Source organism: Eurytemora carolleeae, unplaced genomic scaffold (genome assembly GCF_000591075.1).
Source record: "Eurytemora carolleeae unplaced genomic scaffold, Eaff_2.0 scaffold909, whole genome shotgun sequence".
Taxonomy (NCBI): domain Eukaryota; kingdom Metazoa; phylum Arthropoda; class Copepoda; order Calanoida; family Temoridae; genus Eurytemora; species Eurytemora carolleeae.
The window spans coordinates 6,225-29,001 of record NW_019396797.1 but is presented as its reverse complement, the minus strand read 5'-3'; the positions used below and the strand labels follow the sequence as shown (position 1 = coordinate 29,001).

Sequence of the window (22,777 nt, the reverse complement as noted above, 5' to 3'; positions counted from 1 at the left end):
TGAAAATTCATTAAATTCATAAAAGTTTTCCCAAACTTTTATCATGTTTAATCATGAAGTTGGTTCAAAGTAAAACTAAACAATTAAACAATAAATCATTATTATGTTTTATAATTGTTAATAAATATTCCTTGGATACCGATTTCAAACTCTGAAAGGGAGGGTGGAAACTTTTTGATCGACAGAACTGGGAACTTTTGATAAGACTGACTATCATTAATCGGTTCAAATAGGTTAAGCGAAACCTATCATTTTCTATAAATAGCTCATTTTAACCGATTTTATTTAGATCCATTATTTCAAAAAATACCAGCTCATTGAAAAGCCACACACTTTAATTTTCTCATCCTTATATCTTTGCAACCTGATATAAATCTTTAAAATTTATCTAGCAAAGGACATAGTTTACAATACCATAGGTCTACTTCATTAGGTTACAAAGCTTTATGGGTTCGAATTAGTGGCGATTGTTCAGTTTCATTAAACGTATGTGAAAGAATAAATGTATATTTACTTTAAATCGTTGGTACACTGCCTAAAAACCTCACATTTACAATGCAAATGTAAATGCAAATATGTATGTTTTTTTTTACAGAATTTGGGTCTTGAAATTTGTTTTGACAAAACTTTGTCATTTAATCTCTTTCATTCTGACAGAACTTTTTAACGGGGTTTTCTTAAGAACTTTTTTCCTTTTACTTTGCTGGTTTGGTTTGGACATATTTTAAAACGTTGAAATAAGTATTCAGAAAAACTTTGATATATAAAAAATCTATTGGTATTGGCACCATGTTATGATGGTACATGTTTACTGCTAAACGAACATATTTCTAAAGAAACTAAATTATCTAAGTTAAAATAGCAAAACAATACTAAATATAAACCTCTTTTTTAATCATTGTCCTGAAATGAGATTGAGGTTTAGAAAAGAAAAAAAGGATTTAAATGGAAAAAAGAGAAAGAATTTGAATCCTGACTTACCAGTTCAACCAAGGACTCACAAGAGTCGGATTTTTTCTAAAAAATTATTATTTTGGTTTTTTAATGATCTCCTAATTTTACTCAATATTACCAAACTAATTTTTCCTATCAAACAAAAAACAGCGCAAACTTTTCGTAAAGGAATTAAATCTTTGCCACAAACTCTGATTTTATAATTCCTATATCTTTGCAACCATATGGCGTAGACCTTAGTTATTTCAAACTATGAATTAATTCTATTAGAACAAATAAGCTTGAAATATGAAAGGTTTACCACATCAGGTTGTAAAGATGAAAGGATTACAAAATTTGAGTTTGTGGCAAGGACTCAATTCCTTTCTCAGTTGGGTTAAAGTTAACCAAACATTCTTCTTTTAAAGAGTTGTGTGTAGGATTCATAACGGTACTCTTTCAGCCTTTATCTGAGTAACAATAACGATATTATCGTAATTTCTACCTATTGACAAGAGTTAAATTCTGACAACTTCTTTCATTGTCTTTCTAGCGTGAATTCGAAAGTCACTTGTATGAAAAACCACAAATAAGATAATTCATTTTTAGTCAGAAAAAAAAATCAAATCAAATTCATTCTTTTTCAGACACAGGTTTATAGAGTACTGTTGTGAAACAGAGTACAGACCCTTTAAACATATTCATATTTCGTAATTTAATCTAAAGTTATTAAAAAACTGTTTCTTTCTCATACTCTGTACTTAGACAAGATATAAAACCCTTCGTAATCCCAGAATAGAAAATTAAAAATTAATTCTTAAAATTCTAATTTCACAAAATATTAAAAACATTTTCATACCTGTTCTTTATTTCTTATAAATATGATTAAACACAACTTTTATACCGTCTAATCCAGAATGTCTTTTTCTAAACCTACTGTCTATATACTAATGCTGCAAATATTTAGTTTTTTAATTAAATAATTATATGGAAATCTTTCAAACTGTTCCCCCATATTTCAAGGCAATTTATTTAATTTTTACTCTTTTAGATTTAGGTATAAACGTATAAAAACTATCAAAAAAATTTAGAGACGACATTTTATAAATTGTTTTGACGTATCCAAAGTTCTGGGTTAAACTGTAGAAGAAGAAATTTAAAACATTTCACACGTTATTCATAAATTTTGGAATTAAAGGGAGTGACCGGCTTTGTAAGGTAGTTGAACTGAGTATGCAGTGTTGTGGAAAACTTCTTTAGGATTCATTTGAGACATATTTCACTTTTTAAAGATCTGTAAATTCCGAGTTTGAGCGCAAATTCGACGTTCAAAACTCCTGATTTGGGGGATGATACGCTTTCAGAATTAGCTTTTTTTTAAATTATTAAATAACGACAACGAAAAATAAAGTAAAAATTATACAGTAATCTAATTAGATGGCTAGGAACATATTTCACAAAAGAAATTTGTCAATAAATCAATGCTAAACTCGATTATTTCGTTTTCATTATTATATTGAATTGCTAATTTTCTTTGAATTTATTCGCAGATTTCTTTAAATTCTTTAAATGTCGTCTTTTCAATAATAATTATAGAAAATATGCGAACATCTTTGTGAATAACGAGAAACTAGAATAATGAGATAATAGAAACTAATAATTGAACAAGATTACTTATTTTCGATGATAAGATTAATTTTTATTTTCTCAAAATGTTCCTAAACATTGTAGAATATTTTTACATTTTATTTCGTCGTTATTTAATAATTAAAAAAAAACTAATTCTGAAAGCGTATCCACCCCCAAATCAGGAGTTTTGAACGTCGAATTTGAGCTCAAACTCAGGATTTACAGAATTTTAAAAAGTGAAATATGTCTCAAATGAATCCTAAAAAAGTTTTCCACAACACTGCATACTCAGTTCAACTACATAGCCGGTCACTCCTTTAAGAAAATGTTGTCGTGATTTTAAGTGACCCTACAGTTAAAAAGTGGCTTGTCTGATTCACAACGCTACTTTTAACACCTTAATGTGATCAAGAAAGGGGAAGATAATGTCGTTTTTCTTGCTTGAAAAGTGTTCAATTCTAATCATTTCTATACATATTGTTAATGAAGCAAGTTGGTTTAGCAGATAACTAGAAAATAAACTAAACCATGCATTTATGTATATATCATATTCACACTTGATAAGACGAAGATTTAAAGGTATTGTGAATCGGACATGCCACACTATAGCATTGGAGCGTCACTTAAAAATTACGTTTACGGTCCCTTTTTAATGTAGAAATAAGTCCCAAGGTGTAAACCAAATCCCTAAATAATAAGTCACAAGGTGTAAACCAAATCCCTAAATAATAAGTCCCAAGGTGTAAACCAAATCCCAAAATAATAAGCCCCAAGGTGTAAACCAAATCCCTAAATTATAAGTCCCAAGGTGTAAACCAAATCCCTAGATAATAAGTCCCAAGGTGTAAACCAAATCCCTAAATAAGTCCCAAGGTGTAAACCAAATCCCTAAATAATAAGCCCCAAGGTGTAAACCAAATCCCTAAATCATAAGTCCCAAGGTGTAAATCAAATCCCTAAATTATAAGTCCCAAGGTGTAAACCAAATCCCTAAATAATAAGTCCCAAGGTGTAAACCAAATCCCTAAATAATAAGTCTCAAGGTGTAAACCAAATCCCTGAATAATAAGCCCCAAGGTGTAAACCAACTCCCTAAATAATAAGTCCCTAAAACAAAATTCTTCCTGAAAATATTTTCTAGTTTATGATAAAACAAAGTAATGTTGACAACATGCAACTAGAAGTTCTAGTATTCTTTAGTGTAAACCAGTCTAGCATTCTTTAGCATACTTATTTAGTATAATTTATTAGTAAAGTACACTTTAGTCAAGTATACTTTAATAAGTATACTTAAGTTAAGTATACTTTAGTATAGTATTCTTTAGTCAAGTTTACTTTAGTCTAGTGTACTATAGTCAAGAATACTATAGTCTAGTATACTATAGTCTAGTATACTATAGTCTAGTATACTATAATCAAGTATATATTTAAGTTTAGTGACCTAGAAAGTATTTTGAAAATGTAACTTAATACTTTATTTTTAATGCAATCCTTATGAGATGTATATTTATTTATACTTCAAATCAAATTTTCAGTTATTTTAGTTTTATTCGGTAGAAATATTTGAGCATTCCTTTTAAACGCATATTTAAAGCATTAAGTTAGAAGTGCATCTATTGCTATTGCAATAAAGCTGAAACAAAAGGTGATAAAAGTGCCTCAAATTGTGATCTTTCTTAAGTCTTAATTAACATTTTAAACCCATGTAAATCTTGAGAAAATTTTTTCAAATGGATTTAAAGGGATTTTAGGCGTAATTTCAAGTGGATTTAAAGGGATAATAGGCGTAATTTCAAGTGGATTTAAAGGGATAATAGGCGTAATTTCAAGTGGATTTAATGGGATTTTAGGCGTAATTTCAAGTGGATTTAAAGGGATTATTGGCGTAATTTCAAGTGGATTTAAAGGGATTATAGGCATAATTTCAAGTGGATTTAAAGGGATTATAGGCGTAATTTCAAGTGGGTTTAAAGGGATTATAGGCGTAATTTCAAGTGGATTTAAAGGGATTATAAGTGGATTTAAAGGGATTTTAGGCGTAATTTCAAGTGGATTTAAAGGGATTGTAGGCGTAATTTCCAATGGATTTAAAGGGATTATGGGCGTAATTTCAAATGGATTTAAAGGGATTATGGGCGTAATTTCCAATGGATTTAAAGGGATTATGGGCGTAATTTCAAATGGATTTAAAGGGATTATAGGCGTAATTTCAAGTGAGCCTTCATTTAAGGAGTGAAATGTCTGATTTAAACATTTAACCCACTCACAATGAGTGCATAATTCTGATAATTTCCTTTTATTGTCTCATCGCCATTAATTTTGAGAGTAATTCGAATATCTTAGTCTTAAAGGGTAGCAACTAAACATGAGTGTAGAATTCTAATAACTTCCTTTATTGTTTCTGCGGCATCTTAGTTTTAAAAGGTACGGTTAAGAATTGGACATGACACTCATGAAATTAGGCCTATAAGAAGACTTCATGAAACATTTACAAGAAATGAATTGTATAGTGTATATCCAGGTACAAGAAGAAGGTGCTGGGGGGAAATTACAGGAAAAATGGTTTATTCATGATCATTTAAGTACTTTACTTGCAAAAAAAAAAACTTTATCAACAAGAGGACACGGGAGAAAGATGGGGTGGGGGAGAGGAGGGGAGGGTTGGCTCCTGGGGAGGGGGGATTTCTATATATGGGTTTGACAAAAAAAAACATGAAATGGGTAAAAATCTCTTTAAAGGGATATAATTTATGCTTTAACTTTTAAACAATTTAAAACTGGTCTTGTGCAGTACATATATAATATATGCTATGTAGTATGTACATTATGGGTAAATTGTTCAAACTCAATAATCTTCACCTTTTTGAAATTATTGGTCTCTGCTTTAAGTACCAGTTATCATTTACTAAAAATATGAAAGACTTTCTTTTAAATCGAAAAAAAAGTCAAAATGTTATTTTCTAAAAAAATATGGAAATAACTGAAATTATAATAAAATCAGTCCTGTTATAGCATTCTCAATTTCCAGAGTGTACTAAGGTAAAAGATATAAACCCCGATATTCCAGAATAACAAGGTTTTTATTTTTCCATAGAACTTATCTAAGCTAATCAAGGTCTTAATTGAAACCAAATTAATCTAGCTAGAGACTCTTTTCTACCATCAGATGGGGGAGGAGGCTTTAATACAGTTGCGGTTAATAATTTAATAAAGAAACATGAAATATTAATAATGTAGTCCTCCAGTTTAAAATATTATATTCAAGTTTATTTATGATCTGATTATATCCAGTATCTAGGTTTATAAATATTCTGATATATCCAGATTTATAAATATTCTAATATATCCAGATTTATATATATTCTGATATATACAGATTTACATAATCTGATATATCCAGATTTATATATGATCTGATTATATACAGTATCTAGGTTTAAACATATTTAAATTTATATGTAATCTCATATATCCGTGTTAAATATGCAACATTTTAACGCATTTTGAGTTTTGACTCATAATTTTCCTAAATGTGTAGATCGGTTTGGTTTCGTCTGGTTTTATTTGGTTTGGTTTGGTTACCTGTGTGAATGGAATAGTGTTGAGGGGACACCAGTAATATCCAATAGCTTTATCCCATAGCATTCCTTTCTCCCATACTTCAAGCAGTAATCCAGTATCCAGGTCTGATACTTCACTACAATATATCATACTTCAAGCAGTAATCCAGTATCCAGGTCTGATACTTCAATCCAATATATCATACTTCAAGCAGTAATTCAGTATCCAGGCCTAATACTTCCCTACAATATATCATACTTCAAGCAGTAATCCAGTATCCAGGCCTAATACTTTACAACAATAATAACAATAATTCATTCACAAAACTCTCCTATACCGTATAAAGAAAAGTTCTCATTCAATAATTATAAATGTAATGTACGTATTGTAATATTGCAAGATTTGGCCAGATGTAGATTAAAACTTTTTATTTGTGTGTAAAAAAAATGAGTATTCAAAAATAAATAATTGACATAATTTAATTCCCCCGAAAAAATATATATCTGGAAAGTTGATTTTCTCATTCAATGTAAACCTTTTTTGACCTGTTTTGATTGGATGAATCAAACCTTGAACCCGCATTAATCTTATAGAACACACTACACACTACACAGGTATCTCAGGGTTATATCAATATCAAACTAATGCTTAATCAAATATAAATTTTAAAAACAGATTTTTTAATTTAAAAAAATTTTTCCATTTGGATAATTTTTTCCTGAGAGTGTTAAAACAAAATTCCCTTCAAAGGGAGTAAATCACTTTTCTTACGGTGAGTGTACTGCGAGTACAGAAAGCTTCACTAATATTTTAGAGACGTACAACGTTTTTTAAAATATTGATCTAAATGTTAAAGGTCATTTAAAGAGGTGCATTCGTGAATCACAATGATAACCTTGCACACTTGTATGGCGATTCCATTAGCGCCTGATCCAATCAGGGTTCAGTCATGTGTTTGTTGTCTATTCTGAACCAATAGAAATTGCATGGCGATAACATTTATATTTCTATCTATGTCATCATCTAATTAGAGATGAATACTTAAATCAGTGCTAAGCAGTAAATGGCAATATTTACTTCCACTGAAACTGAAGTGCTTGATACTTTAATCTGATCAATAATGTGCAAGATAAAGTCGGTTTTTATAGTGTTGGATTCTTATCATTTTCTCCACTGTTTCTCGCAACGCAAATTAAGTTCGTACAGAACACAATTTAAAGAGATAACGATGGATATCTTGTCTAGTCTTGGTCAGACAAAGCTTTTTAAGGTGCCCTTGTGATTTGCACATACCAATCTAGAAATGGAAAATTTCTTGAAGTAAATGTGCAACGATATTCTGGTTGGAATTGAACCTGAGAATTGAATGAGAAATTCGATAAATCCGTTTAAACATTTTCAACTGCAGAATGCAGGCATATTTTCCGATATTTTTACTGCATGCAGTGCACTAGGGATAGGGCTAGTTGTTGCTATGCAAAACTACAAAAAAAAATGTTATCTCTTCATTTCGTTTTTTTATTGAACCTCTTTCATGTAGAGCTTTTTTACATCTGTTCCTAAAGAGAAACTTCAGGAAAAACTGCTTTAATGACAAGTTTTCTAAAAATCCAACTTACGAAAAGTGGTTCCAAATGGGCTTCAAACCCCCAGATCAGAGATAAGAGAGTTACGGAGATCGATTATCAGCTAAAATATGCGATATTTTCCACAGCATGTTCTATTGTGTACAAGTACTGTACACGACCCAGCAAAAATCTGTATTCAGGGATATTTAAGGATCCTTTGGATACGAAACACAAAATCTTCAAAAAAAAGACTGAATTCATAATTGTTGTTTAAAAATTGTAAAACTTAACCCCTGAATGGGTATTATGTTCAACAAGTGGCCGAGAGATGGCACTCAAAAACTTATAAAAAGATGTAGCATGTCGTGCCGGGTCAACGTATGCCTACATAGCCCATCCTGTGAAAGGAGATAAGCAGTCTGTGTAGTCTGTGCCCCAGATTAAATAATAATTGACGGCAAAGGACCAAAACCCCCAATATGATATGAAACGTACCCTAAAACTCCCAAATAACAACGATGTTGGGGGGGGGGGGGAGTAATTAGTAAAAAATTACAAAAATTACAAAATTCTTAGAGATATTTCTTGATTAAAGAAATGCTTACATAGATTTCTCGTTTCCACTATAATAGACAACAGCATTCCATTAGTCTTGAACTATTACATAAGATATAATAAGGACTCCATAGAATATTAATATAATAATTGTAAATCAACCAGCAACATTTTATGTAAGAGGTTTGAGTAGTTTTTACTTAAAATTTCTCTTAACACTGATTTTTTTACGTATTTTAAACCTAAAAACCTCACAATCTTAATTATTTAAAAGAGAAAATAATATTTAAAAAGTCGATTTTTATGATTTTTGAAAAAAAACATTTCACCTTCGAGTGAGATGGGTAATAATTTTGAATTTCAATTATTGAAAAAAAAGAATCGATTCTAAATGTAAATATCTCAGTATCAAATAGATAAATATATGTCCATCAAAAAAATAATGTATATCTATCATTTAATGAATCTCGATGGTTTAATACTTACAAAAGAAAGTCCTGGTCCCAGAACGGAGTTTTCCCTTTGACCGGGAGAGTGGTAGATTTGACCGTTTGTAGTTTAAGGCAAACATATGAGTTGGATTGTGCCACTGTTGGTCCAACCAGACTCCCGCGTTTTACTGAAAATAAAATATATTGAAAAATTGTATTTTATTATTTTTACTACTTTACGAACCTTTAATATCCATAAAGATAAATGAATAAAATAATACGATTTTTTTGCCATAAATCGATTTATTTTTAAGCTGATCAAGCTTAGCCACAAACGCACATTTTATAATGCCTAAATCTTTGAACCAGTTGAACATAAGTCATAATTTGAAATATTGAAGATCTGCGATATCGGTTTAATTTACCAACATATGCAAACTGCACTTTTTCATGTTTTTCATAGGGTTTCTAGTATTAAATTTAAAAAAATAAAATTTCTGTTATTAACAGTTTCAATAATGAAAGAAAATATTAAAGTTAAAAGCGGTGGAAGGTTTTAACCAAAATCATGATAAACACGTTTTACTTTATTTTCTAAACAGTATCGTAAACAACATTTTATTTTCAATAAATCTGCCACAAAATAAAAACAATCTCTGTAAATCATGATTGTGGACAATTTAATAAATTGAATTCTCATATCTTCAAATCATCTTCAAATCATCTTCAAATCATTGATCTTCAAACCATTGAACTTTAAATCAATGGTCTTTAAATCATTGATCTTCAAATCATCTTCAAATCATTGATCTTCTAATCATCTTCAAATCATTGATCTTCAAATCATCTTCAAATTATTGATCTTCGAATCATTGATCTTCAAATCCTTGATCATTAAATCATTGATATTTCAAACCTTGTTCTTTAAATCATTGATCTTTAAATCATTGATATTCAAATCATCTTCAAATCATTGATCTTCGAATCATTGATCTTTAAATCCTTGATCTTTAAATCATTGATCATCAAACCATTGATCTTTAAATCATTGATCTTTAAATCATTGATCTTCAAATCATCTTCAAATCATTGATCTTCAAATCATCTTCAAATCTTTGATCTTCAAATCATGTTCAAATCATTGATCTTCAAATCATCTTCAAATCATTGATCTTCGAATCATTGATCTTCAAATCCTTGATCTTTAAATCATTGATCTTCAAATCATTGATCTTTAAATCATTGATCTTCAAATAATTTATCTTAAATCATTGATCTTCAAATCATTTATCTTCAAATCATTAAACTTCTAAGGATTGATCTTCAAATCAATGATATTTAAATCATTGATCTTCAAATCATTTATCTTCAAATCATTGATCTTCAAATCATGTATCTTCAAATCATTAATCTTCTAAGGATTGATCTTCAAATCATTGATATTTAAATCATTGATCTTCAAATCATTGATCTTCAAATCATTGATCTTCAAATCATTGATCTTCAAATCATTGATCTTCAAATCATTGATCTTCAAATCATTAATCTTCAAATAAATCATTGATCTTCAAATCATTGATCTTCAAATCATTGATCTTCAAATCATTGTCATTGATCTTCAAATCATTGATCTTCAAATCATTAATCTTCAAATCATTAATCTTCTAAGGATTGATCTTCAAATTATCTTTAAATCATTGATCTTCAATCAATCAATTTGTTTCAACATTCTTCCCAAAACGTGAAATCTCATTCTCACCCTTCAACAGGTAAAGTTAGTTTTGTGTTGTCCCAGTTATTTCAATTCATAATTTGAAAAGTTTATAAAAATAATTAATTTGAAAATTCAAAGATTTAAAGTTGAGGATGGGAAAATGATGATTTTTCATGCTCTGGGTGTATGTCCGATCATAACTTATGAAACTATTCGACCGATTTGCCTCACATTTTGGGAACTCATTATCGAGCCACGGAAACGTTCATATAGCTTGGTTTGGAACATTGTTTAATGTCTCCAGGGAAAGCTGGGTTCCCAAGCTAGTAATAAATTAAACATTAAATTTTATTCAGTTTTATTAGATTTAAAGATTTACTGCAGCTTTCTAAATTACCCCTCGCCAGAGATGTTTAATTATTGATTATTATTAACAAGATTTTAATTATTCATGAGACATAATTCAACCTTTAGATTTTGGTTTTAATCGTAATTAAAGTCTCATCCTTAGAGGGTAAAACTTCGTATGATGAATAATGCAAAGGAGGTTGGAATATTAAAGAGTATTTGAGTTTATTGTTATAATTATATAAAGTAAAAACAAAAATAAAGCGAGTCAACATAAAATGGGTAAAAATAGGATTGTGCAATGTGCATAGCTCCTTGAAAAATGGTCTGTATAGTGTATAACTGGAACCATAGTAGTTTGTTAATAAACATGGATTCGGTAGTTTTATTTTTAACATTATTAATAGGAAAAATATCATGTATTCTATAAATAGTTTAAACCAGCTTGGTAACGTTAACACCAAGACACAATGACAGCTAGGGTTGGACAAAGTTTCTGTAAACGAAAAGAAATTTTCAGTTTTATTAGAATCTACCAGATCTACCAGATCTACTAGATCTACTGGATCTACCGGATCTACCAGATCTACCAGATCTAGCAGATCTAGCAGATCTATCAGATAGACAAGATCTACCAGATCTACCAGATCTACCAGATCTACTAGATCTACTGGATCTACCGGATCTACCAGATCTAGCAGATCTAGCAGATCTAGCAGATCTAGCAGATCTATCAGATAGACAAGATCTACCAGATCTACCAGATCTACCAGATCTACCAGATCTACCAGATATACCAGATCTACTAGATCCACTAGATCTACTAGATCTACCAGATCTACCAGAACTACCAGATCAACCAGATCTACCAGATCTACCAGATCTACCAGATCTACCAGATCTACCAGATCTACCAGATCTACCAGATCTACCAGATCTACCAGATCTATCTACCAGATCTACCAGATCTACCAGATCTACCAGATCTACCAGATCTACCAGATCTACCAGATCCACCCTACCAGATATACTAGATCCACTAGATCTACTAGATCTACCAGATCCACCAGAACTACCAGATCAACCAGATCTACCAGATCTACTAGATCCACCAGATCTCAGATCTACCAGATCTGCCAGATCTAACAAATCTAGCAAATCTATTAGATCTGCAAGATATACCAGATCTACAAGTTCTGACAGATCTACCAGATCTACCAGATCTACCAGATCTACCAGATCTACCAGATCTACCAGATCTACCAGATCTGCCAGGTCTACTAGATCTACAAGATCTACAAGATCTATCAGATCTACAAGATCTATCAGATCTACCAGATCTAGCAAATCTACTAGATCTACCAGATCTACCAGATCTACCAGATCTACCAGATCTACCAGATCTACCAGAACAATCAGATTGAAGCACATAGTTCAAATACATATTTGAATTCTATCCTTTATATATACTTGAATAATATTCCAAATAATTCTAAGTTTAAAGTTTCAAAGTTTTAGGTAAACAGCAGAATATTCTAGCAAACAAACAAACAAATAAACAAACAATGGAAATAGAAACAAATGAAAAATATTCCTATTAAACAACACAGTTCTTGGAAGAAATTTATTTTCTATTGCAAATGATTGTTTTGTAAATCCATCTGATCTTAGTAAAATGTTTGTTAAGAAACAAATGAAATATTTTAAAGTTCCATTAGACCATGCTTGGAAAGTTCCAATTTTACAAGAACTAATTAATACAAGAACGAATAATTCGAATAATAATAAGTTGAAGGATTCGATGATTACGTAATATCTTAAATGATAAATAAGTTATGTAATGAGTAATGATCAATTGCATATTTTCTTTTGTAAAACTATATATTCGAAATATCTTTAAACTACACCATTTATATATGTACTAGCCTTTTAGGGCGCTTCGCGCCCATCCTCTACTTTAATTGTGCACATCGTAAAAGAAAACAAAAAAAGTTCGCGGATTTTCACAAAAATTTCGTGGATTTTCAAAATTTTCAAAGATTTTATGAAATCAAATTTGATGGAGACAAATATTTGAAATTTTGATCATTCATAAACCATACATAGGGCCACGTGAGGTCCCACACAAAATTTATATATAGATTCCTATTTTTGTGTGATGCATCTTTATAATAATAAAACATATTTGAAAAGTTTTGAATCAATGGTTCGACATTAAACATGTTTTTTTTCTTTCTTTACAATTTTAATTTACTGACATTTTAGATTTTTCCTTGAAAATTGAACAAATTTTTTTTTTAGAAAATGTTTCAGGTATTTCACGACCACACTGAATATTTTCTCTCTGTGCAAGATTTAAAAACATTTTCTAAAAGTATTTTTCTTTGATTGCATTGACGACAACATTTCTGACGTCATCAGTTGTCATAATATTGAGTATTGACTAACACTATTGTTAGATATGTCTATGAAAATATAAAAATTACGAAATATAGTAGCTATATATATATACAGGGTGAGACAAAAAAGATTCATTAAATCTTTTCATACATTTGAAAATGTTAAATGAAAAATATTGAAATCGTACATTTTTTGGTAAAAATTCAAAAAAAAACGGACGCAATTAGTCGGTTTGGTCCAGGGTGGTGCAATTAAAAAAAATTAGATTAAATAAGTTTTTAAGAATCCAAAAATGATATAACATTTGAAATGACCATATCAGCTTAATAAGACACACTTTCATTGTTCTGTTCTATTTATAAAAACAAAATTGCATAATGCATAATGCAAGTTCAATCTAATAATAAGCATGTAAAAACCTGCAATGACAGGAAAACATTGATTCTTTCACACTGCACAGTAATCACTCCTGTATGCCGAGTCCATTAGAACCTGATCCAATCAGGGTTCAGTCATGTGTTTGTTGTCTATTCTGAACCAATAGAAATAGTATGGCGGTAACATCTATCTTTCTATCTATCTCATTATCCAACCAGAGCAGAGTTATGAATCCTTCAATCGGCGCTATCAGTAAATGGAAATATTTACTTCTACTGAAACTATGGTGTAATGAATCACCTGTGGACTAACCAGGGAGAAATGCATTCAGTTTTTTCTAATTGAATTCAATTGCGTTTTGAATTCAACAATCTTTAAACTAAAGGAGTTTTCTTTTTCTACTTTTTTAAAACGCAAAGCAGACAAAAAAGTATAAAAGAAACAAGACAAAAAGCATGTCTAAATCAGCTTGCTGGGATATGAACCAAACCAACGCGCAAAACTTTTGAAAACAAATACATCCTACTCTATGCGTGAAACCCTTTTGCGGCGAACAAAATCAAGTTTTTAACAGTGTGCCTATTAAAACACCAACCAATAAAAAAGCCTCAAAATATGATTTTTAGAATTTTTTATAAAACGTTTGTCGTTTAAATAAATAAAAAATATTAAATGAAATCATATGTTTTCTGGCAGTTATTTCATAATATTAAGCAGCATGTACAGATATATTAATGCTGTGTGCAGCATGATAGTTTTGATTGCTCATGAGCACGTTAAATTAACTGCACTTCGATTAACATCTTGCATGTATCGATATGTAATCGATGCATAACTTAAAATCCGTCAAAAATAGCATAAAATATTTATGTACTTTAAATACTAAAAGATTTTATGTACTTTAATATTAAAATATTTATGTACTTTAAATATTAAAAGATTTTATATACTTTAATATTAAAATATTTATGTACTTCAAATATTAAAAGATTTTATGTACTTTAATATTAAAATATTTTATGTACTTTATATTAAGATATCTATGTACTTCAAATATTAAAAGATTCTATGTGCTTTAAATTAAAATATTTTAAGTACTTTAATATTAAAATATTTTATGTACTTTAATATTAAAATATTTTATGTACTTGAAATATGAAAAGATTTTATGTATTTTATATTAAAATATTTATGTACTTCAAATATTAAAAGATTCTATGTGCTTTATATTAAAATATTTTATGTACTATAATATTGAAATATTTGATTTTATTAAAATTATTTATATACGTTAATATTAAATTATGTTATCTACTATAATATTAAATTAAGTTATGTACTTTGATATTAAGAAAAAATATGAAAATCAATATTGAAAAATGTTATCATTGTTTTTATAAAATTTATTTAGAAATAAAACTTTTGAGGTTTTTTTTTCATTTCATTTGTTATTTTTCAAACGAAGTATCAAAACTAAAAAGTAATGTTAATTTTTCAACAAACTACATAGATTTTCTGTCTAATGAAATATTGACTTCTCACCAAGATAAATACAGTTTTATCCACAAATGATGAGACGACTGTACAGTGCACAAAATTTACTCTTTCCGCAGCAACTAGCCAAACCATTCAGTATATTATTGAAAAATATATGCAACAAATTAAATTCTGTCTTTAGTTCGTAACATTTTAGGTCGTCAATAAAAACTCATCCTTTGAGGGTAACCCTGTAAATTCCATGTTACCAGGATATGGTTGAAAAGGAAGAAAGTTTGATTCTGACAATAAGATTTGGTTTTAATAGGACAAAGGGAATTTGGTGGAAACAGAGTTTTTGAGCATGGAAAAAATTTAGTTTGTTTTAAATTTTTACGTTTTTCTATTTTTACGAGGCCTCATAAAGAGACTGTTCAGGGAACTTTGTAATAAGTGATGTAGCAATTATTGACCAGAAGGTTCTAACTATGTCTATCTCCGGTTTCCAGGATAAGATGAAAAGTAAATAATTACCACCTCAAACTCTTAATACTTACATCTTTGCAACTCGATGTCCTAGACAAATAATATTTCAAACTATGAACTCCGCTAGATCAAATAGAAAAAGTTTGAAATGTTTACACCATTATAATGTAAAAATAAAGGAATAAGGAGAATTGTCCGTTCCCTTGATAAACCAATAAAAAATTATCATTACCGCTAACGTAAATGATTATGCAAAGGCATGCCTTTAAGGAAAATACGAATATTAAATAAAGAAACTTTATTTAAGTCTAAATCTTTGGTGTAAACCAGTGCTATGAAAAAGAACTATTTAGCGACGGCTAAATAAAAGACAAAAGTCTGTAAATCAACTAACTATATTTTGTAAAACAAAGGTACGAAGAAATAATAAATCAAAGATGGCGAATTTTAAATATATCACATGAGTTTATATGAGGAAACTACTTGCAGACATTACGACGGACGACTTGTCCGCCACAACTGAACATTTGCCGCAGACTGTAAAACTTATATCTTTGCAACCTAATAAAGTAGAATAAATATATTTCAAAGTTTGACTACTTGATTGGAAAGAATCTGTAATTGAAGGTATACAAAGTCTATGACAAAGAGATAAAAGGATTGGATTCAGATTAGAGTTTGAAGTGAGTAATCAATTCCTTTATAATTAAACGATATAAGATTATTCCTGCATCTAACAAATGATAATTAATCAAATCAAGAAAAAATTTGAAATGAAGAGGAAACTAAACACTTGCCAGAGGCTGTAAGTTTATAATCCCCATATTTTAGCAACCTAATGGTGTAAATCTTAGATATTTCAAACTTTCAAATTAATTTCTTTATTACAAAATAATGAAAAATTATGAATATTGCTAGTGTATTTTTAAAAATTCTTCGAACTTCGATTTCTAAAATCTAAAATAAAGATTCCGAAGTAATAGTTCCTAATTGAGCTATATTGGTTTCTGTTGTTTGATGCAAAGTTCTAAAAATACAAGTTCTTCATATTGAGATAAATGTCATGATTTCTCAATATATTTAGTTTATCACGTTACTCTACCATTTATCATATAATATTTATCACAAACTTTGACTATATGCATCTAAATATATGTATGTAGGATATAAGGAAAATACCTAGAACTAAAACTTATTTAGAAAACCTTAGAACAAAGATTCAAAGTGTCGCAACGCCTTGGGCTTTAATTTTACTGCTCTAACTCACAATTATGCTTTTGTGTAGCTCTTTACGTGTACATTTTAGCACTTAAAAGCACTTTTTGTTAGCTTTGGTTTTATAGAAGTAATTGGAAAAATTCTCATAGATTTTTGGCTTGAAAGCTTGCAACCTTAAAATCACAGAAAAGGGGTTCTTAAATTTACGTGAATACGTCCTTTAAAATATTAATAATTGGCGTTTATGAGGCCCACTGCAAATCAAGATGTTCAAGCCCTCATCCCAAAAACGTTGAGTATTATTATAAGAAACAAGCGTTGTTTCAGTCTTAGAATGTATATGCATAAGGCTACAAAAAAGTTTCGCAACACCTTGGGCTTTGGTTTTACATCTCCAACTTATACGTACTTTTTTGTAGTCCTAAACTTGTACATTTTAAAACTGCAACATCTTGTTTTTGGTTTAAGTTTAAAAGGAATAATTGGCAAAATACTGCTCAATTTAGCAAGAGAGCATGCACATCTAGGTTCGCAGTGGTGGAAGGTAATAATGTTTTAAATTCGAGTACAACCATCCGGCCCTGCAGACATTTTTCAATATTTCAGATATATTCAGCTTTCTGTTGAATTCATCGAATACCTAATATCCCGGATTACAGGAGTAAATCTTCAAAATAAAAAAATTAATCTTTCAATCCTTTGAACTTGTTTGAAAATATGTACCTTTAATCTTCCTCCTACTCCTTTACAAGATAAAGGAGTTCTTGAGAAATTCAGAAGAATTTTGAAAAATGTCGGGTAATTTCCTAGTATACGATTTTTGGACCTTTTATAAATCATTTTTCATTTGAAGAAACGAAATTAGGCTAAAAACTATTCGTCTGATGCTATGGTTTTGTAATCCTTATATCTTTGCATATTGATTTTGTAGATCTTTGTTATTTAAACTAAAAATGCTGCTGCAGTTTAAATAATTAGAATTCTAAATATCACAATATTACACCAGAAGTAGGGGTTAAACTAAGGAAAAGACGAGTATTCAGCTCCTTAATATATAACTAGCTTGGGAACCTAGCTTATCTGAAAACTAAACTTTCATCTAATTTCCAAATCAAAATTTGAGACAAATCGATCAATGGGTTAATGAGTTATGTTCGGACAAACAAACAAACAGACAGACGAACAGAGATAATAGCTTTATATATAGATATATGAATTATATTTATATATAGAGGATACATACAGAGTGATAACTGTTGGAAATAGAAAAATTGTCAATCTTTTTTCTTGGATTGTTTTTGTATTGTGTGTTTTTGTTTTAGTCTGGATAAACATCTTTTAATATAAGGAATTGAATTACTGTTAAACTTAAACAATATTAATTCAAACGCTGTTGTTTTTAATTCTGTGCAACCCGGACATATTCAGCTCTTCTTAGTTTAGCGTGTCGAGCAACACATGATTATTCAAACTTAAATCAATGTTTTTTAACTTGATTATAGGAAAACATATTTGCAGATAAGAGAATTAATGGTTAATTATACCTGTAACACTAAGAAGTGACATGGTTTGCTACGGGAACGCCCCTGTGGGACTTATCCCACCCCTACACCCTGACATTCCACCTGTAACTATATTACAGCTGGTGAAGGGATCGATTGCACTCACTGACTGTTCCTCTTCCACAGCTTTCTCCGTAGACTGTGTAGGCTGGAGGGCTACAACAGAGACATCTGGGGACCAGAGGTTGGAACTCTTCCAGGAGGATTTAGACATCCTCCACCCCCCACCCGGAGTCAAGGGCAGGTCAGGGCTCATACAGAATACTTTAGACAGGATACAAGTATATATTCATACAGGAGCAAGCAACACTCCACGGACATGGGTTAGGGCTCAGGGGCGGAGCAGGGGATAAGAAGGGTGCATATGGTTCCCAGGAGGGGTGTCAGCCCCCCCCCCCCAAGAGGACCCCGGATCAGTGGCAAAGTTCAGGAAAAATTAATGTGTACATTCCTGGGATGAAGGGTTAGGGGGGGGGCAAATGTTCCGTTTTGCAGTGAGAGAATTTTTGAGGAGAGTAGCTGAACATTGTCCCTGATTCTCATACTTACCCTAATTAACAAATCATAATTGTAGAGAAAACAGATGTTTAGAATATACTGATGAACTGATGAATCATGATAACTGCAACAGAATGTTACAGCTGTGCTTTTTTTTGCAATAAAGGCGTGACCTAAATATTTCGTTTTTTATAGATAGATAACATTTAGTCTGAAACAATCACAGTTTTTGTTTTTAATATTTTTTAATTGCAAGAAAATCTCTATTACCATGGGTAATTTAATGGAAAAATAAAAAATATTTATTAAAAAAAGCAAAAATTCAAACAATCCAACTCAAGTTGTACTTTGAAAACATTAGCATAAACAAATATATTTTGTCACTTATTTGGAAATATTCAAATATTAAATATTTTCCAACATATTCAAATCTTCAGGGAGAGGAGAAGGGGGGAAGAGAGTAGGAATAGTTCAAAGTATATCAGGGGGGAGGAGAAGGAGGGGAAGGGAGTAGGAATAGTTTAAAGTATATCAGGGGGAGAAGGGGGAAGTGAGTAAGAATAGTTCCAGGTATATTAGGGTGAGGAGAAGGGGGGGAAGTGAGTAGGAATAGTTCCAGGTATATCAGGGAGAGGCAGACCCAAATGTCGGATTAATTATTATCTTTAAATAAAATATTTGCAGCCATAAGATTTCTGAAAAGTGACTCGTAGATTTCTTAGACAAAGATTTCCAGACTGGTGGATTTCTTAGACAAAGATTTCCAGACTCGTAGATTTCTTAGACAAAGATTTCCAGACTCATAGATTTCTCAGGCAAAGATTTCCGAGCTTTTTTCTTCACATTTTTCACGATTTTTTAAGAATCGTGTATAAGAGGCTAATCCTCAATGATATTTTAAACAGAAATTGATTAAAAATAATTTTTAAAAAGGAGTTCTAAGAAAATCCAATTGTACTTTTGTAGGTAGATTTTTTTCACCTGTAGCATACCAATTAAAAAATACATGTATATAATATAGTATTTTCAACTTTTTCAGTTTAAATATACATTTTATATGTTTAAATATATATTTCTTCCAAGACAAAATGTTTCATGGGTCTAACCCAATCATCAGTTGGAATAAAACTGATACTGGAGCATTTTTTACAATGATTTTATAGGAATAGTTCCAGGTATATCAGGGAGAGGAGAAGGGGGGGAAGGGAGTAGGAATAGTTCCAGGTATATCAGGGAGAGGAGAAGGGGGGAAGGGAGTAGGAATAGTTCCAGGTATATCAGGGAGAGGAGAAGGGGGGAAGGGAGTAGGAAAAGTTCCAGGTATATCAAGGGGAGGAGAAGAGGGAGTAAAGGATGTATAAGTACAATTAAAAAGTATTGTTCTGACCTTGGAATGAATGTTTTGGATCTAATTATATTTATGATTATTATTGTTATCTCTGATTGAGATAAACAATATGTCTGTATCCTGCAAATCAATGCATTATAATGCTAGCAGATAAAATATATATTTATCCATTTTGTTAAATGTGTTACTGTATCTGTACACCAAAATGTACAGTACATCATGAAAATGCGTAAATTTTAACCATTAACATAAAAATTATATATAGTGTTTACACAATTGTTAACCAAAGCTGTTTACTTTGACTCTTCCAATTTCTTTCTTCTTTCTTCCCATTTCTTTACCTTTACCTTCTGTTCCACTTTCTCCTTCTTTCTCCTTTAATCTATTTAGATTTTTTCCCTTTCTCTATCTTTCTTTTTATTTCTCTTTATTTTCACTAAAATTTTTCTATTTCTCTGTTTCTCATTTTCTTTCTTTCGCTTTCCATTTCTTCCTTGATACTCTTTCTTTCATTCTCTTCATGGTTCCATATTTTTCTTTCACTTTCTTCCTCTTTCTTTTTGTTTCTCTCTTGCTTTCTCTTTCTCAAAGAAAAAAGAAGAAAAATAACATTTTAGTCTCACAATTTATATAGTTAACCTCGACATAAGTGCAGAAAAGACATCACAGTAATAAAAAAATTGCAAGCTCAATTACGCAAAAATCGATGAGAACTTTGCCAATTACTTCTCAAAAGCTAAAGCCACAAACAAGTGTTCTACAGTTCTAAAATGAACATGTCTTGGGGTATAGAAAAGTATAATCTGAAGTCGACCCAGTTTTGAGAATTGATCCAAATTTTCTTAGCAGTCTGGATCTCTGAGATATACTATATATATTAAATTTCCTCCGTATTCATAAGTTTTTTATTTAATGCCTGAGAACTCTAGGACGACATTTGAACCCATCATAGGTATTTTCCTCCTATATAATTAAACTGACCGAATTTAATGAATTGGAGCTAGGTCGCTAAACTAATTGCCGCCGGTTCAAATATAAATCACCCTAAGATGGTAAGTGTTGTACAAGGGTCTTAAAGTTAAGTTTCATGAGAATTTGAATTGGTGATTCAGGATTGAAGAACCGGAGGTACGTAGTTCAACGATCTCTCCAATTCATTGAATTCGGTCCCAGACCCAGACCTACTTTAAGGGATTGTTCACCTATTTGAAAATAAACATATAGTCTTCGTTGTATATATCAATATGATGAAGACGACACTCTAAACATACAGTCGTCGTTGTATATATCAATATGATGAAGACGAAACTCTAAACATACAGTCGTCGTTGTATATATCAATATGATGAAGATGACACTCTAAACATACAGTCGTCGTTGTTTATATCAATATGATGAAGACGACACTCTAAACATACAGTCGTCGTTGTATATATCAATATGATGAAAACGACACTCTAAACATACAGTCGTCGTTGTATATATCAATATGATGAAGACGACACTCTAAACATACAGTCGTCGTTGTATATATCAATATGATGAAGACGACACTCTAAACATATTAACAGAGAGAAGTTATCCATTAACTGCTTCTCTTTGTGTACTTGTAAACTTGTAATATGAAAAATACTTATCAGGGATCAAAGCATTAATGATAAAGAGTCGCCTTTGTTGTATTCATTTAAACGCTGACCGCCGTAATAAGAACTCAACTAACTGCCAATTTTATCGTTTAAAATCGACTTGTGATGAAAATAAATAAAATATGCGATGAAAGAAAAAAGATAGGACGTATGATACAATAAAAAATGTAGTACATGTGCTGAAAGGAAATAAAGGGCGTGTATTGAAAGGAAAATCGGGGATTGAGATGAAAGGAAATCAAGTATAGGACGCAAATATTGATAGAAAAAGCAGGGATGGTAGTTTAAGGAAATGTAGGACGTGTGACCAGAAGACATAAGGACGCATTGAAAGAGAAAGAAGGGATTGTGATGAAAGGAAAAGCAAGGATTGTGATGAAAGGAAACGTAGGACACGTATTGAAGGGAAAAACAAGAGATTGTGATGAAAGGAGAAGCAGGGATTGTGATGAAAGGAGAAGCAGGGATTGTGATGAAAGGTAATGCACGCAAGACGTGTGTTGAAAGGAAAAACAGGTATTGCGATGAAAGTAATTGTAGGCCGTGTGTTGCAAGAAAAAGTATGGATTGTATTGAAAGCAAAAGTAGGACGTGTGTTTAAAGCAAAAGTAGGACGTGTGTTGAAAGAAAAAGTAGGAGGTGTGTTAAAAGAAAAAGTAGGACATGTGTTGCAAGAAAAAGTATGGATTGTATTGAAAGCAAAAGTAGGACGTGTGCTGAAAGCAAAAGTAGGACATGTGTTGAAAGAAAAAGTATGGATTGTATTGAAAGAAGTAGGGATTGTATTGAAAGCAAGATTAAGGATTGTGTTGAAAACAAAAGTAGGGATTGCATTGAAAGAAAAAGTAGGACATGCGTTGCAAGAAAAAGTAGGACGTGTGTTGAAAGAAAAAGTAGGACGTGTGTTGAAAGAAAAAGTAGGACGTGTGTGGAAAGAAAAAGTAGGACGTGTGTTGAAAGAAAAAGTAGGACGTATGTTGAAAGAAAAAGTAGGACGTGTGTGGAAAGAAAAAGTAGGACGTGTGT

At 30.8% G+C, this 22,777-nt stretch overlaps 1 protein-coding gene across 5 annotated transcripts in view; it reads right to left on the bottom strand.

The window, feature by feature from the left end:
- Positions 1 to 18,390, bottom strand: part of LOC111708785 (protein unc-13 homolog B) — a 107,804-nt gene extending 89,414 nt beyond the window's left edge. The window contains exons 1-4 of one of the 5 annotated variants that reach the window (XM_023482268.1): positions 18,242 to 18,390; positions 8,733 to 8,865; positions 6,145 to 6,259; positions 982 to 1,017 (exon numbers count right to left, since the gene is read on the bottom strand). In XM_023482268.1, coding sequence (XP_023338036.1) covers positions 982 to 1,017; positions 6,145 to 6,259; positions 8,733 to 8,865; positions 18,242 to 18,263 — 306 coding nt within the window. In that variant the 5' untranslated portion in view covers positions 18,264 to 18,390. Of the gene's footprint in view, positions 1 to 981; positions 1,018 to 5,421; positions 5,452 to 6,144; positions 6,260 to 8,732; positions 8,866 to 18,241 lie in introns of those variants that run through there. The other 4 variants (XM_023482269.1, XM_023482270.1, XM_023482273.1 and 1 more) reach the window with 4 other exon arrangements.
- Positions 18,391 to 22,777: the final 4,387 nt, after the last annotated feature.